Here is an 18,734-nt window from a genome sequence, read left to right on the forward strand (position 1 = left end):
CATTCAAGCACAGAGTGGCCCCAGAGGAGCAATGGCAGAACTCAGGAAAAGCAGCCACGTCCTGGCAGGCATATCAAAGAGAAGTGTTTCATCAAAAACCTAATAAACTCTCCTGTAAGTTTTTTGAATGTCTTTCCCCAACTCTGCAGACTATCATGACAATTTCTTGCTGGGAATAAATCCACATGAGCAGAGAAATGGTGATACTGTTGTAACAGATCAGCCATTCCTCGTTTATTCCACTGACTCAAGCAATGTTTTCACATGGCAACTACAAAAGCAGACTGCAAGATCACAGAGTTATAGAACAGTTTGGGTTGGAAGGGACCCTAAAGATAATCTAGATCCAACCCCCTGGCATGGACAGGGACACCTTCCACTAGACCAGGTTGCTCAAAGCCCCATCCAACCTGGCCTTGAACCCTTCCAGGGATGGGGAATCCTCAACTTTTCTGGGCAACCTGTTCCAGATGATCTTACAATATTGATTTTGTGAAGGTTTTACTGCTGACAGCTCTCTTACCCACTTCCTTCTATAATAATATCTCAATTACTTCAAAAGTAATTAACTGTCACACGGATGAATAAGTCAGGCGTGAAACATCTGATTCAGAAAAATACTTTTGTGTGAAAAACATAAAATTCCATTAAGGAATAGGTTCAACCACAACCCTAATTCCATGGTGTATTCCTTACTCAGATGTCACATATAGGTTTTAACTTGAGAATTGACCAAAATAATGGATTAAAAGGCAACTTGAAAGCCATGAAATTTGAGTATTTACTCCCTCCTTTAGAGCATGTATCATCTGCTTGTGTTTTTGTGGTTTTTTGATATAGGAAGATGAGAAAAAGCATGACATCTTTTAAATATTTAAACATAGATCAACTTATTCTGCAGAAATAATACTCAGGAAGTCTGTTTTAGAGAAAACAAACTACCTTTCACTTAAGGCACTACAAAGGGGCTTTTACTCAGGTTTTTCAGGAAGGTAAACTTTTGTAAGAAGATATATCTCAGTTTCATCAGAGCAATAAATAAATTAAAAAAATAAAATCACTAGTCACTTCAGAAAATTTTGATCAGAGCTTAATGGTTTGGTAGTTAAAGAAGGAGTTTGCCATTTTTACCTCAACAGCATATGGTTTTTACAATACTAAGCTTCTTTGGCAATGTGTCCATTTCAACAAAACCCCTCTCCTTCTGTTTTCCTTCCATGGCAGTGTGTTTCCTGCTGCAATTTGCTGTCATTTACAAAAGACATTGGTTTGGTCCAGGTGACAAAAAAGATTGGGGATACCCATCCTCAGCAAGGCTGCACAGTCTGGGGTCATTGTTACCTGATACCCTAAAGGTGGTCAAAATCACATGCAGACCAATTGCAAGAGCATTATTTCTACCTCTATGGACACAACTCAATAATATCTGTTATTCTCTAAGCTAAATCCATTTTGAGGTCTACGCAATGCTCCCAAAATTAACGTCAATGCAGGTATTAATAGGAGGCAAGAAACCTATCTTTCCACTCCTTTTTCTTCTCAGTGTAAGGCTTTGTATTAATTCCCAAGCAAGCAGTACAGCACAGTTTAGCATCTGAGTCACAGAGAAGTCCTCCTGCTCCTCACATCCAATTTTCCAGTTGAGTAGACTTTGCTTCAAGAATGTCCAGCGTTGTGACAGGAGTCAATATTATTAAGAAATTCCCTCTTTTCAGTGCTCTTCTCTTTGAATAACCCATCAGAAGGTTAAATCAAAATTCAATTCTACTTACTGAATCTTACTTGTATTTCAGGCTTAATTACCTAAATCATCATTACCCAAAGTGGATCAACACTCCTTCAAGGGAGCTCTTTGTGGTATGTGCCACCCAGGACTTGTAGTCTTCTGGAGTGTCTCCCACCAGCTCACTTTCCTCTCCTGCCATTCTAGAACTCCTTCTTTCATCTAGGCAATCTGCAACACTCAGGGAAATATAAGTAAAAGCTGTTAATTCTGAGCAAGATTAACTTTATAATGAAAACTACTGCAAATAGCAGTACTAGAGAGTAATGGTAATAAAGAGCTAAGCAAATGTGTATTAATGGGCAATACTGGATGAACTGTGTCAATTTTAAGATTTTTATTTTTATTTTTTTTTTATCTATGTCATTAAATACATACTATGACTATCACCTGCTCAAGTGGGAAAAAAATGAAGCCAGGTGTAGTGATACCAAGGGGAGCATACATGGCACAGACTATATTCTGGTAGCATGGCATTATGTCCATGAGATGGGATTTACCAATGGTAATTTCCAAATGTGAGTACTTGAATCACTCACGGCCTTGCTCCTCACTGCACATTACTCAGGTGAACAGATGTGATCTCTCTCAGTTAATGACACTCTCTTTGGAAAAATCTATTCCTTTTTTTTTGTAGGCCATAACATGTATCAAGATGGTAGAGTGGTCAGGAAAAAAACAAACCTGAGAAAATGGACATCCCCAGCTTCACCTGGCTCTTTTCTCCATGGAAGAAAACAAAATAATTTGAAAAGCCTCTCAGACCACCATCTAAAGCAGGATTGTTTTAGCATCTGCCAACAACCCATTTGGGTTGTAGCTCTCACTTGTGAAAGCCTAACTTCAGTTAGTTTGCTTTCCATGGGACATATTTGCTCTCACTCTGTTTGCACTGATGTTTTGAGTAGTACCCAAGTGGAAAATAGAATTAACATGTTGAGTAAGCTTTATTCCTCTTTAATTTGTTATCACTGTCATTAAGAGTCTTTTATTTTTACTTTGGCTAATTGTTACAGGAACAGCAATAGAAATGTTATAAATCTGTAAGTTGATTGTTTCATGGTAGTTTTTCCACGGGATGAATCTTTTTCATTGATCACCAAGGAGTTGAGAGTGCTGGAACCTGGAGGCATTAGTAATTCCAAGAACTGAGTAACACTCTTTGCCATTCAGAAAGGCATAGAAATGAAGTTTGTTTCTAGTTTGATATATGAGAATTAGTAAAGTAGATAAAGATTCAGAGCCAGTTGGTACACATCAGGGAACAGGCTATTACTTACAGATCCATGTACTGGAAAAGCACGAGCTTTTTAAATATTCTATTAACAAAACTTAATTTCTATGTGCATAGTGCCTCACCAGCCGTAAGGCTTCTCCTTGACCCCTCTGTCTTTGCTGTTCAACAATACCATTAAAAACACTGCTTTTCCCTATCAAGTTAATTATCTACCTATGAATTTTATAGAAGGTAAAATAAGTATTATCAAACAGTAGGTGTTTAAACTTCTACTAAACCTGGAAAACTGAACCATCTTCAGGTTCCAGTCCAACTATATAAAAGTAATTCCAACTGGATGTTTTTTACACCTATTTTATCACATAAGCCCTTCTGCAAATTTGTCTGCAGTGCTCATGACACTAAAAGCCAGCTTTTCTCTCTGTTTTCCCTGTAATGTGGTATTTGTCTTTTAATTAGATGTCACTACTTCACCAGCATTATAATTTGCCAATGCCTGGATAAACAGAATAACATAAAATCTCTTTGTAAATTTCTTTGTAAGTTTGTATATTCAGAGATATGCCCATGACTTTATTTTTGGTTGTCTTTGAAAACCCTTAAATCCCGTTATTATGCAGTCAATCAATGCCGTAAAAGCAGTAGCAAATCGTTACCTCTAAACCTGTTCTCTAAAAATAAGATCATCATCACTTCAGTGATGTAAGTGAAGTGAAGTAAGCCTTTACTTTCAACTCTTGATTTTCCAACTCCCCCTCCTTCTTTTTCCAGACAGCCAGTCATAGCCAGGCTGTGTCATTCCACTAACCTCGGTGAAGACACACTGCTGCAATTTTTCCTTCAAACAATTTAAACCAGGCACAGAAAATGCTAAGAGTCATTACTACAGGGAACTTCAGGCACTATTAAACAGAGAGCAGAGGAACATCCTTGAAAGAAAAGTCTTAAAACCTCACTAGCAGCTTACCTTTTTAAGTTAGCAACTGTGTCTCCCAAGCCAGCTTTTGAATCCTCTGTAGAGCTTTATTTGAAATTGAGGTTTTGCTTTTATCTGGATCTGTCTCACTACAGTACATCCCATAGGACAGAATTTAGAAGGTCAAACTGAGGTGTGCACACAAAAATCCTATTAAGAGACCCCAGCATGATGCTCACTCACTGAAGGGACATTCAGTAGCAAAGGACCAGAAGCTTCCAAGTTTATCTGTCTTGCTTAGCTGCTCTCTGATGGGTAGAAGCAGGAAGATAGTTTTACAGCTTAGCTAAACATTTAAAAACACTGCAGAAGACAAGATTTAAAAAAAAAAAGAACCCAAATGCCATTAACATCTAAATAAGAAGTGGAGGTGTGGGCACATCCAATACTATTTTCAGGTGGATTATTTATCTTCAAGTACCCAGACTCTGGGCACAGATTTGCAAGAAGAAGGCAGGCCAACCTTCAGTTTTTATCTGAATATTAACAGAACTTATATGAATCACTAGTCAATTTTAACACATCTGACCTTGGGCTAAGTATAATGTAAATTACTTAAGCAGGAATAGAGATTGATAACTGCTAGTTAAGAATACTCCTTGAGAAAGAGGTTAACTATTGGATTAAACATAAAAAACACTGTCCATTCAATGTTCTTCAGAACCACTGGACTTCATTATTAAGCATGGCAAAAACAGACTTTCCCAATAAAAAGAAACAACCATCAAACCATTCTTAGCCAAACCAGCAATTTTTCTAAATGATTTCCCATTCAATAAAGTGTAGAAATAATCATGGGATATTAAAGATAATGCAATAGGATCACAATCACAGTAATTAATCTACAAGTGTATTTTTACAGAAAAACATAGTTTAACTACAAAACATTCAGAGAACCCAATATGAATTTAGAAATATTAGCATTAGTATGTGGTCCTTTGAAAATGCATGGTGCCAACTGGAAAATTTCCATATCCTGCAGTATGGATGTGTACATGATCATGTATGAGTATAAATACTGGAGACATACACATGTACACATTTACATGACACTACTATTATTTACCACACAGGTTCCTTGGTTTTGCAAATGAAGACACTTTCCCATAGAATATATCATTGTGATATTTCTTAGTCAGGAAAAAGGAAAAACAAAGACTTTGTCACATAAGACGTTGCTGCTAAAAAATAAATACTGTGAGATGAGCAGCTCAATTTATATGAGCTGGTCTAACAGACAAATGCTGTCAGATGATAAGTGAAATTCAGTCTCTCTGCAATTTACTTTTTTCTTTCTTTTTTGAATACAGGAGCTGAAGTAATAAATTTAGGTCTGAAATTGCAACTATCCCAGTTGTTAAAAAGTATTTTAAAAAAATCTATACACCAATGACTGACAAACAGATCGTCTACAACTACAACTGGACTTTATCATCATATCACAAAGGGAATTTAAAGGGGATGTGTACCTCCTCTTCGGCAGATGGGTTAGGGGTTTGTAACTCCGGGACAGAGAAAAACAGAAGCTGCAAAGATGAGTAGAAGAGTTGGAAATGTGTGTGCTGAAGCACAACTCTGCCTGTGCATCTCAACATAACCAGCACGGAGACCACAAACAACCAATATGGATAAATCTGCATCAGTGTCTTCACCCTCCCTAGGAAGAAAATACCCAAGATAAGGATGATACTGTTTGCTTTTCCACAGTAATGAGTTGTAGCCACTTCTTAAACAGGTCTGCACAGGTCTTAAACAGGTCTGCAGAAGTACTTGATGCCATAAGCTGGAATCTGCCTGCAGCAGAGGCAGCTGGAAGACAAGCTGTTACCATCACATGGAGAAAGAAATGTTTCCATGAACTATGCAGAATGTACAACTGACCTGTCCAGCCATTGTCACACTGGTTCATTTATTTATTTTTAATTCAGTTACAGATCATTTGCATCTTTGGCCACATTGACCATGTGCCTTAGAATAAAGGATCACATTTGAATGAAGTATTGCTATCTCCCACTGGACAAATTCAAGGGCATTTCTACTCTTAAGTAGTTACTTTCCACTTTTCTGCCTCAATCGTTAGAATCCCTTTAAAAGAGTATTTATTGATCACATTTCCTACAACACTTAATTTTTAGAGTTACAATTAGGAAATGTAAATAACTGATTGTGCTGTCAGATGAATCCCATATTATTCAACTGCTAGGTTGAAAAAAGCCACCTAAAATTGATGGGTTACTTCCAGGATGCTATGAGACCTTGGCTATTAGATCAATGTCCACTTGTGTATTAAAAGTTCTTTGAAACTCCAAAGCCTTCATCAAATGACCCTCCCTCAGGCTTTACATTAATTAGTCTTTTCAGGACATTTTCTTTCTGGTTAATGATAGCAAATCCTTTGTTCTTTACACAGTTTGCGGGTTTAGTTCTTATTTATTTATTTTACAATAGCATTTACTTTTTTCTTTTACATATTTTCAACTTTCTTTTTTGCATTTTCAGCCCTGCTACTGAGCTACACAAACTCCCTACAGGGCTTTGCATGGCTCTCCCTTTGCATTTTCTTCCTTTCTTGCTTACTATGGCCACATTTATACAAATATAAAATCTGCAGAAGTATAAAGAAATTTAAGTTGAAGGGCCCTGAACAAGACCAGCCAAAATGAAAGCAGTTTTCACACAGGAATGAGTATCTTCATGAAACCCCTCCTCCCTTGAACAGTCAACCCTTGACTGTTCAGAATGTTTCTTTAAGAAGCCAAACCAAATCCACCCTTTCAGCAATTGTTCTTTGTTTGCAGTATTTTTCCTAAAGCTGCTAAAATACATACTTCCATCCACCTATGCCCCAACAGGCTAATACAGAAAAAACTGTAGGCACAACTAAATGAGCCATCACTGGATAAACAGGAGAACTTCCAATTACACAGAAAACAAGGAAACCGGCAACTGCATTCTATGTCATACTGGGTTCATTTATTTAGATAAATGTAACTGTGTACAACTTTTTAATTACAGAAGTGTATTAAAAATACGGTCTTTGGAATTCCAAAATTAGTACCATTAGGATTTTCCAGATACTGTTGAGGTGCACTGGCACGTGATTTAGCTTCTTCTTTCATAAAAAAATATTATGCAAGGATTTTGCAGTGGAAGAATAAAACAATATTGAGAGATCATATTTACTGTTCATCACAGCAAGACTTCACACTCATTTTTCTCACCCAGCAGTCTCATGTAACCCAAACCCATCTTTCTTGCCTTCCTCACATAAGGGAAGCAGCAGAATCCGATTTTGTTGTCAGCCTCCATGTCCCAGAGCAAAAGCATCCAAACAGTGCTCTCTCAATTCCAGGCAAATTTTTCATACTCCCGTGTGTGCATACACACACGCAAATCCAAGAGTTTGCCATTTGGGGATATTTAAAAACAGTTATTTGACTTTAACACCTCCCCAAGTTATGTGCCCAGGATTTTCACTGGAGGCTGTAGGTCTGCTGCGTGTCCTTCACTGACAGGGTTATGAAGAGGGACCGTGGATCCTTTCTGTTTTTGCGGACTGTGATCTTCCCTCTCAGGGCCTCTCCTGCAACAGTTAAAAGGAAATTATTATGGTTACTGCACTGAACCACACACAGTAACAGCAAAGATGCACATGTTGCATGAGAAACTGTTCCAAATTAATCAGAATTAAAAAGGCTGCAAAGGTTTCCTTTTCAAAGTTTTCAAAGCCCTAAGCAAGTCAAACCAACTGCAGTTAAACCTGGTGAGGTGCTGAGTCCTGTTGGATGCTTCACTTCTCAGATGGCCCATCCAAAGAGCTGCTATGACAAATATTTCACTTGTGACTGGGGAAAACGATATTAACTACCTTGGAGGAAAACCACGTAACCACAAAAACCTATTTCTGCTGTATATGTCTTGTGGTTTGCATTTGTGCTGCATTTCATTTAAGCTCTAATTGGATAATGTTTTTATCTGGCAGGAAATATTAACAGAAATCTTCGTGGCATTTCAAGTATAGACATTATTAACTGTAAGTTTTGTTTTACAAAGTGTCAGGCTCTCTTGACCATAACACTTGATAGGTATGTCCTTCAGTTACATCCAGAGCAAATGCTTTCACACAGAAGGGAAAGAAAATAATCTCAATTTATTTTCAGTCCTTATTAAGACTTTCAATATAAGGTATATTTGCAAATTTAGGAATATACAATATAACAAAACACAAATTTGTAAATTTGTACATTTAATAAGAAGCCCCCTACTGAGCCTCTTCAAACCATCATTTTAAACCCACAAGAACTACATCTAAACAGATGAATCTGCCAAACACATTACAGGAGGGCATGATCCCAACCTACAGCGGTAGTTCTGTTTTATTCTTCCATCAGGCTTCCTTTGCCCCATTCATTTTCATCCCTCACACCAGCCACACCTACTGTTACTACTTTTCTATCTTACTCGATCCACAGTATTTCCCAGCTGCTCATTACCTACTGTGATTTTAAAAGCCAACGTTAATGTTCTGCTAAAAAGCTTATTGCAAAAATGAAAACAAACAGCAATTTCATAACTAAGCTGGTTTCCAATTCAGGAAGGATTTGAGAGTTCTCCATTGGGCACAGTTCTCAGTCACATCCACAAACAGTAAACTGACAGACGGTCCACATTATAAGTACAGGATATTTTGTCAAAGGCTGCAGCATAAATATCAAAGAAAGCTTATCAACAAGAATGACTGTGGTACCAAGACTCAGAAAAAAAACCTATTCTTTGATAATTTATTTTTAATCATTTAACAGTTAGTTGGAGATTCCACTATAATTCCTGTGCAGCTTTGTTATTAGAAGTCAAATGACTGACATAACACAATGCAATTTGCAAAGAATTGTGAAAATAGTTTCACAGACTATTTAAACAGAGATTTGCCAGACAGAAGGACAAGGTTAAAAAAAAAGGCATTATAGCTTCATCTCAGGTAGGAATTTTAACCCAGTTTGAACATATAGATTTTCAAAACTGATACAAAATTATTTATTTGATTTATTTTAATATCATGTGATAACAATTCAGTAAGACTGAAGAGCTTCTGAGAACCAAAATTCCATTATTTAAATTAATCCATAATTCCATCTTCCAATTTCAAACATTAATAAAACACTATAAATGAAGCAAAAATTTAAATATAATTCCATAAATTATAGCTGACTTCATAGAACAGAACCCTCAGATTCTGTTTGTAGAGGCAGTTAATGAAACAAAGCATTCCGTTTCGTTTTCCTTATGTGGTAACCACATTAAATCTGCCTTTCTGAACAAGACTTTTCTGAGGGCTGAAGCAAACAACAGCAGTGCAACCAAGTAACAGAGAGGCAGTTCTGACCAATTAATCAATGTCATGTAGATAGAAAATGACGGATGTTTTTCCCCCCATTCTGCTGTCCTAGGATCTGCCTGGAGGAAGCTGGGACTGGGACTCAGCTGCATCACCTTGCTCTTATCACGCTCAGTTGAATACAAGTAAACCACACAGTGCCATTGCAGTTTGATTAGGACAAAACTGAATCCATTATAATCCTCCTCCTGCATTTTTATTACCCCTCGGGGAGGCCTGAAATTTGTCCCCAAATAGAAAAAGCCGAAGAATTCAGCAGAAATGCTGCATCAGCTTGCTACTACAGGAGAAAATACATCCCTGTGTCCATACTGACTCACCGTCAAAAACCCCACATTTGATTACAGGCTCTAGAGAACACCCTGGATGTGTGCTCAAACTCAAATCAGTTTATTAACATCAAGTAGAACTGTAAGCAATGGCATCTGTCACTTCTGTTTGTGCAATACAATCACACACAGGGCAGGCCTGCAGTCTGTGAGCCAAGGTACTTCTCAGTGCAAAAGCCCCATCACTGAGAGCGCTTGGGCCCAACAAATCATGTTTTTTCAGCATAGAAAGGATTTGATCAAACCCAAAGATTCTACCCAGTCTCCCCTGCATACATATCCATAACATCTACTTAAAGCTTGAAATGACCCATGGCAATGAGTTTGTAATGTGAAGAACTACTCCGCCTTTCAATACAACTTGGTGTCTCTTCCCTCTTTGATCACGGAAAGGACTGGAAGAGTTTCCAAAGGCAGCCAGCAATGAAGTTCTTTCAGGTTTCCTTCTTTTCTTCCTGGAGAAGAGCTTTATGAAGCCAACAGAGGGACAAGTAAGAACACAGCCCTCAAATCATTCTTTATTCTGAACCCCATTAATATTTAAGAACCTTATGAAAGAGCTCACTGGAACTGTTTCAAAGAAAGCTGCTAGAAAACTGCAGTGGATCTGGGCTAAAAACACCTTAACTACTGAACTGCTGGTGAAAAGCATCTTTACAAATCCCCTACATCGTAAAGAACCACTTAGTGGTAGTCACACATTCCTTCACAGCCACCAAACAGTAAGATATGACACCACTCTTCACAATAAGGTTGTCCTTGTTGGAGGCTGACAATTTATACATGGTTAAGTTTTCCACTTTAGGTTAACTGGACCCACTATCTTTTGCAACACTGAGGTCTAGCATGCAACAGAAAAAACAGCAAGTCTCAAAAGCATTGCTCTCAAAGAGATGGGTAGAAAGTGGTTTCCATATCCCATCTATCTTATGAAAAAGAACAACTGAAATAGTTTGTGGGGGGACCAAGAGCACTTTGCTTAAACTCAGTAACTTATCCTTAATCCTCCCATTCACCTTCTTAAACTGCAGGCACCTGCAGCTGTGCACAGACTATCACCTTCCCATTTGGCCACTTCTCCTGAATCTCCAGCCCAATGTGATCCAAGGAGCAGTTTCTGTTCTGAGCAGTATTTTGGTATTATCCATCTGATCTGTGATACCCTTCTTCCTGGCTGGCTACTTTCATAAACTAGGCAGCTGTTTGCCAGCTCCTTTCTGTTTCATATCACTGTTCACCCTCTTCTGAACTATACTATGCTGAGGTTTTGTTTTTTCAGTTCATGCTTTGAGTATATTCTCAGAAGAGTTTTTGTAACAAATTGTCATGTTCCAACTCCCCAAGACAAACTCTGAACCAGGCTGCAAAGAAGCCTGCACTGCCTGAGTAAGGCAAGACAGGCTTGTATGGTTGCCTAGGATAATGTGTATGCACTGTGACTGAGATTCCCAGATAGCTCAGGTACTAGAAACAGTTGCCACAGGGAATGATGAAAGCCAGGTCCTCCAAAATGTACAGCTGCAGTGGCCAAACTCGCTCACCTAGAACTAGTCTTAATTCACTGCTTTTTGTAGTAGCGATCCTAAATTGTACAGTCTCATCCCAAGCTTTCTCTCTTATCAGTAGTGACAAAATTCAGAGAAAACTAGACTGTTGTCACTGCTTGAGCCATAGACCTCGCAAAGGGAGGCACACAAAACAGCACAAGAAGTCTATTCAAGTTTTCCTGCCTAGATACAGAATTTCTATTATCTTTCAGTGAGATAGAACAGTCATGGGAAGAGATTCTCTCAGTTTAGTGCCTGAAACACACATTAGAAATGTTTTTGAAAAGTCAGTAGGATCATTTTAAACTGCAGATTTTAAAAAATACAGCATATGAATGCCAGATTTGGTGTGACCTCAAAATTCAATTTTTAATTGTTACTAGATTTTAAAAGCCAGCATCATTTTTGGAGGTGCCACTTGTAAATAAACAAGTGACAGCATTCCACAGACACCATGCTGCAGCTGTAGACAGGCAAAACAGACGCTAAAATCTTAATTAGGAACCAAATTATCCAACTGGGATGCACAATACTGAACTATTTCAGAATAGGATCAAAACATTCAGACAGATTAATTGTGCCAGCGTTGTTTTCCTACTTTTAATAATGCTGTCTAGGTAGACAAATCAACATTCTTTGAGTTTGTAAATTTACAAACAGCTTTCCAATTATGGAGACTGGGGAGTTAAAGATAATCAAGGAATTTTAGAGGGGCTTAGTCCTGTGAGTTCTGCTTAGCTTCGCTGTGCTAGGCCCTTTTAGCACCATAGAAAAACAAATCAAGGTTTTATTTTCACTGCAAGGCAATATCAAGAACATGAAATGCCGACAATATGCTGTTTTACTGCTAATAGAATTCGCTTGCATACAGATCTGGGTTTTAACTTAATGCACTGAAAAGATTCTGTGGGCCCTCTAAAATAATTTTTGTAAGCATTTTATTTATTTAGTAAATTCTTGAGACAACTAAATGAGAATGATGTAATTTTTTGTTTACTTAGCAGGAATATTTCAAGAAACAACAAAAGGAAGAGACCATTAATAAGACCATTTTTGGATCATTAATAAGAAAAAGATACTGCTTTGGCATCTCAATTTCAAATCTTCCAAATAAAGGCTATTCTTTAGTGCAAGCTATTAAAAGGGCTGCTAAGAGAAGCCTTGTAGTCTGTATGGAATCTACAACACAATACTGTTTGAGAAAACCCAGTTTGTCTGGCAATAAAATATATGGCTTCTTTCTCTACTTTCTTTAATTTTACTGGTTGCTAAGCAGTTAAAACATACCCTACACACTGATGCTATTTTGTTCTACTTGATTGTACCTCAGTTTCAAGTCTCTTGTCACAGTCTGTGAGGAGCAAAACCAGCTTTCCAGAACATGGAACCCCCCCACTCACACAAAGCTGCAAGACCCATCCTTTGGCTTGCAGTTGCTTGATTCTGTTAATCATTAGAATGGCTCAAAACATTCAGTCTTTTTTATGGCTGAGAAAATAGATCTATTTTTACAACAAATAACCTGGCATCAAACAGCTGAGAAAATTAGCTGGTTCACACTGCAGAACAAAACAATTTTGCCACGGCATAAAGGAGCATTTTCCAGTTAAATACCCAACAGGTTCAGATATCTGTAAGCTCAACTTCTTTTACAGAGCAAATCCAAATGCAATCAGGGCTTTATAACCACTCCAGGCATAGCCCAAAAGCTATAAAGCATCTGATAGAGGCTTTTAGTCAGCCTTACTGTTTTACTCGGAATTAAAAATCTGAGGGAACCATTTTACTTTACTGGGGAAAAACAGCCACTGCCCTGTCTGAAAGATATTTTCAAAACAATAGAACATTTAAAATACATTTTATACCAGCAAATTCCTCTTTCACAACCTATTAAAATGCTAAAAGCAAATGCCACCACGGGTACACTGGTCAGATTATTGCAAGACTCAAATCATATTATTTCTATTTATTTACTGAAACAAAAGAGCTTGGCATTCTGGCTTGGATCAGCAACAGTGTGGCCAGAGGACTAGGGGAGTGACCACCCTCCTGTTCACTGATGAAATCACACCACAAATCCTGTGTTCAGTTCTGGGCCCCTCAGTACAGGAAAGACATTGAGGGGCTGGAGTGTGTCCAGAGAAGGGAAAGGAGCTGGGGAAGGGGCTGGAGCACAAGTGTGATGAGGGGTGGCTGAGGGAGCTGGGGTTGTTGAGCTTGGAGAAAAGGAGGCTCAGGATGATCTTCTCACTCTCTACAACTCCCTGACAGGAGGTTATAGCCAGGTGGGAGTTGGTCCCTCCTCAGAGGTAGCAAGCCACAGGACAAGAAGAAATGGCCTCAAGTTGCACCAAGGGAAGTTTAGATTAGACATTAGGAATAATTCCTTCATGGAAAGGGCTGTCAAGCATTGGAACAAGTCACCCAGATGTGGCAGATAATGATATGGTTTAGTGGTGGTCCTGGAAGTGCTGGGTTAATGGTTGAACTCAATTCTAAAGGACTTTTTCCAACCTAAATGATTCTATGAACACATTTAGTCACAAGTGCATCTTTGCTGTTTCTCCCATTGCCATACATGTTTTTCTGATTATAAGAATTTATATGGAGGGTTGATGAATACTGGTAAGCAGAGGGATGGATGTAAAGCTGAAATGTTCAAATGATGCAAATGCTTTTAATCTAATACAATTACTTTTGTCTTCTGTTAGCTTGCATTCAGAAAAGTCCATTTGAAGACAGAAAGTTTCCCCAAAACTGGAGTGGAGTTCAGTTCACCATGCCAGGTTGATGCAATGTACAGCAAAAATAGTAACAAGCATTGCTGGTTCATTAACAAGTGGCAGATAAGAAACAGCTGGAAGTGCAAATATAAATATAAATTAAGTATACTGCAAAATAAGTTTGAACAGTTTGTTCAGCTGATAAAATGGAAAGACTGAAGAAACAAAAAATATGGTTAACCACAAATTATCAAGATGAATATTCAAGTCACTATTCTGACAAGGAAAAAAATATAAAAAAGAAAAACAGGGAAATCTGCACTTCAAACATGTCTTAAGGGAAAGAGATTTTTGGAACAAGAAGGAGAAGGATCAATGTCAGAGGGAATGGTTTTCCAAGAAAATCACCTAAATTAAGATGTTCCTGTATCAGGAAGTGCCTTCCACCCTGATGGGTTTGTGCCATCTGTGAACACCAAATATCCCACAGAAATTAAAACTGGGATTAAAAAAGAAAAGGAAGCTACACCAAGAGTTTCTCTCAGAATCTTCTCCAACACTAGAGGCAATAGGTAGAAAATCCTAGATTTAAGTGGTAATTTTACATAAGATATAAAACCAGACAATGGGTAAAAGGATGGGAAAGGGGAACTAAATTACAAAGAGAAGGGGAAGGTAGAAAGAAAGAGAAACATAGCTGTAACAAGATTTGTTATGGGAATCATTTCAAGAAATATGAACTAATAAAAATAAAGGAAAAGAGTTATAGCACAAGTGATTTTGAAGGTCAACTGGGTCGTGTTCACTGCTTCAAAGCACACTGTTTCTGCAGTTGTCTTCAGAAAGTCACCGCACCTAGACTAGAGATCTGGGTTTGAGGCACCACCTCCCAGTAATTTCACACATTTGGTAAATGTCAAAGGATCTATGTAATATGCATATTTTAACAAATGTCATTGCACTTGAAAAAAATTCACTTTGCACTCTATGACATTGAAATTTAATGAGTAGCAGCAAAGGAGACCTCAGTCAGCCTTGTCTAGAAAGAGAATCTGAAGAGAACACAAGCCAAGTACAATGCACCAAAGGCACAGTTGCATCCCTAGAAGTGACAGGGCCAAAGAAATTGCAGATAAAAATTATTTAAGAATATAAAGTTGAAGCATGAAAGACAGAAATGATTTGTCAGATAACACTGATCACAGTGACTTTAGGAAGGAAGCTCCTGGTTGCCATGGCTGACAGCTGGAAGAGACAACTGTAAAAGGAGTTTAATTGAGTGCAGATGCTGCTCCCACCATTGTATATTGATCATTACGTATGTTAAAAGAGACAATATTCCATCTATGCCAATACTTCTTTATAGCACCTCTAAGCCTTTTGACCTCAAGTGTTTATGCAGCATCCACATAACTTTTTGCACGCTTTCCCCCCAATATGTCTGATCTACTTATAAACTATTCAGGTCAGGGCCATGTATTACCATGAGTTCATTAACCAACCAGCAGAAATGAGCCCCATTCTGAGCTCCTCCCTGCTAGTCTGTAAAGAAAAATGGCCCTCAAAGATCACCACTGGATAAGAGTTCAACAGTGGTAAGTAAATATCTAGTTGCTAAGTGGACAAAAATAAAATAACAGCATAAAAATGTAACCACTTCCTTTGATCATAAAAAGATTATGGAGAGTCTGCAAGAAAGTTCTATAGGAATACAAGGCCAAGACTTTTAATTCTTGACCTGCTATTCTATGATGGTCATGAATATACTTGTGCCTATAAAGCAAGAAATATTTGACTACTTGTATAAAAATGTATATTTAAGACTTTCCAAATAGAATTAATTAAATCCACTAACAAGCATCACTTTAGTCTTCAAAACCTTACTTCAGCATTTTATCATCTGAATGTTATGTTATCCCTGATGACAACAAAAACCTTTTTACTTGCATCAAATTCCAGGTGAAACTTATTACAGTACTTAACCATTTTATAAAAATTTACAGTGTACCAAACCAACATATTCGATACCTCAAATGGATCAAGTTCATGGCTATGAGTTCTTTAAAATTGCTTTCAATTTACAGAGGAATCCCACAGTGGCAGGTACAAGCCATGCATATATTCATGATCCATTTGACAAATACAGCATAGTTCAGGACTGCTACAGAAAATACTGTGCAATCACTTGACCAATTTGATACTTTGGAATATTAGCAATGTTAAAATTAGGAGACTATTAATAGCAGTGTACTGGTCTTACATTTTTCTGCCTCAAAAATGCTTTGATATAGAAGTTTTCTCACCAAAGTTACAGTATGGAGCTATACAAGTAGAAGATATATGCCCACTTACATACTTATGCATACATTTATGAGTGGTTTTAACATTAATTTTGTACAGATAGATACCTCCAGTGGTTTGCTGAGACAAAAAAATTTCTTCAACAATAGCTGAAATATTTATTTACTAGTTCTTTTTAACACTTATGTAGTTTTTAAAGTATTTCAGGTGTAAATTTAATGGTAACAGTAGTGTAACTCAACCACTGTTGCACCAGAACTGAATTTAAATATACCTGCTTCTACAGGAATTGGTTTCTCCAGGAGAAAAACTGTCTGTTTCCAGTGCGTTTTGGTACACTGGGGACCAGTTGAAAACGAGACCTGCAACAGAAGAGTTCAAGAGTTTGATTAAAAACAACCTTTTTGATATCACAGCACATCAATCATTCACCAAACCCACATGAATATGAAGTCTTTGCTACAGCAAAACAGATTCTCTGCCAAACACCTTGAGGCAGAAAAAAAATACACCATCCTCATCTCTTAAAGACATTTTCAAAATGCATAACCCCAAATACCTTGTTGTGACAGTTCTTCTCAAAAAATATATCAAAGTAACCAGCAACTGCCTATAAAAAAAAAAAAAGGAAAACGTAAATATGGTAAAGGAATAATAGTGACACTCAAGAAAAAAAAAATCTATGATTTATATATACATTTATGGGAATTTCTACTCCTTTTCAAGCATTTACCAAGAGGAACAAGCTTATATTTAGGATTTCTAGCATGCTTAAAAGCACAAGGCAAAAAAAATAAGCTGCCATCACACCTTTGCTCTACTTGAGAACATTCAGCCCACTGTAACTGCATTTTACTACATATCAAATTTTAGCATGAGCTTCCAAAATAACCCACACATCTAACTGCAGCTAGAATCATATATCAGAAAACAGCCTTTTGGATGTGCAAACCCACAAGCATAAAACTCAGTCCTTGCCCTGTAGGGCTCCCAGGACCCTCAGTAAACACACACACATCATGAGGGAATTGCATGACAAGTTCACTCCCTGTGTAGCTGAACAGTATTTTCCACAGAAGCTCCCTGTGAACAGAGGCAGAGCAGAATCAGGCAGGGAATATTTTTCTTCCTCTACTACACACACAGATAAGGAAAAAGATTCATAAATGCTTCCTGCTGGCCTTTCCAACAGCTAATAGTTTCTAATTGTAACTCTCCATAGGAGTCCTCCTCTGTCCCTCCTGCCATCCCACTTCTAACCTCAAGAAGAGACTTTCTCTTCAGTGCCTAATTCAATAGTGGGATTTCCAGTTTGAAGAGGGAAAGAAATCACAGAATGGTCTGGGTTGGAAGGGACCTTAAAAATCACCCAGTTCCAATCCCCTGCCATGGGCAGGGACACCTTCCACTAGGCCAGGTTGCTCGAAGTCCCACCTAACATGGCTTTGAACACCCCCAGGGATGGAGCAGCCACAGCTTCTCTGTGCCAATGCCTCATCACCCTCAGAGGGAAGAATTTCTTCCAATATCCAAGAGATACAAAATATTCACATACAAAGCAGTGTACCCACAATTTTAGTTACACAGTTTTTTAATGCTGGACTGCTTTTTTTGACAAAAGAAGCCTTGTGGGAGTTCCAGAAATCCAAAGTATTCAAATAAACAACTGGAAGATGCTAACAAAAGAGCATCCACTCCAGTTTCACTCCTGAAATCCTGTCCATGCTCACCTTTATTTGCTTTCTGGTGTCAAATGAGAAAGGCTAAAGCACCTCAGACTCTGGGCCCAAGGCAGTTGTGCTTTTCTATTACATGACAGCCTGGAGAAGTGACCCAGAATAGAGCTTTTGAGTAACTGCAACCACAGCTGTGTTAAAGTTACTCAACTGGGGACTCCCTGCATCCCTGTCATAGGAGGGAGGGATTCTTCCCAGGTCAGCTGCAGTGCACTCAAACAAAATATGTACCAATTCAATGATGGAAAGCCTGTGGCATGAAAACCCACTGAAAACCACCTATTATAACCTCCCTCTCACTGCACCAGTATTTCTCTCCTACTCCAAGATTAGGAAACTGGTTGTTCTGAATAGTTAAAAGGATGAGTCCTGTAGCTTGCTATTCATATAGATTCACACATAGATTGTGAAGGAAAAAGAAAGTAAAATATGCTTACAAAATTAAGTATAGGGTTTTATCATTATGAAATTTATAATCTGAATAACAGCTAGGCCATTCTGGTTTTTTCCTCTCTAGTCTAAACCCAGGACAGATTTCACCAACACAGTGGAGAATACTATGTGTTAAAGCAGTAAAACAATGCTAAAGCACCTGTGTTAGCTTTGAGTCCAAGAGCACTCCAGAGAAGCCTGGTAAGTTCCAAATTCTAACCTGGCCAAAGAGTTAAAAAAAAATAACTATGGAGACACTAACAGACCTTCATGAC

General features: G+C 38.0%; 1 protein-coding gene and 1 long non-coding RNA gene across 2 annotated transcripts in view; one reads left to right on the forward strand and one right to left on the reverse strand.

Annotated features, from left to right (window-relative positions):
* The first annotated feature begins 358 nt into the window (after positions 1-358).
* LOC113973864 lies at positions 359-2,578 on the forward strand. Its single transcript, XR_003536360.1, has 3 exons — positions 359-388; positions 1,794-1,857; positions 2,421-2,578. It is a non-coding gene; the product is annotated as an uncharacterized LOC113973864 (long non-coding RNA).
* Positions 2,579-6,947: 4,369 nt separating this feature from the next.
* The window catches only part of PRMT3 (protein arginine methyltransferase 3), a 66,017-nt gene continuing 54,230 nt past the window's right edge, over positions 6,948-18,734 (reverse strand). The window contains exons 13-15 of the mRNA XM_027696340.1: positions 16,851-16,901; positions 16,566-16,653; positions 6,948-7,579 (exon numbers count right to left, since the gene is read on the reverse strand). Of these exons, the coding sequence (XP_027552141.1) occupies positions 7,470-7,579; positions 16,566-16,653; positions 16,851-16,901 (249 nt within the window). The 3' untranslated portion in view covers positions 6,948-7,469. The remainder of the gene's footprint in view (positions 7,580-16,565; positions 16,654-16,850; positions 16,902-18,734) is intronic.

Source organism: Neopelma chrysocephalum, unplaced genomic scaffold, assembly GCF_003984885.1.
Source record: "Neopelma chrysocephalum unplaced genomic scaffold, ASM398488v2 Primary Assembly neopelma1_106b, whole genome shotgun sequence".
NCBI lineage: Eukaryota > Metazoa > Chordata > Aves > Passeriformes > Pipridae > Neopelma > Neopelma chrysocephalum.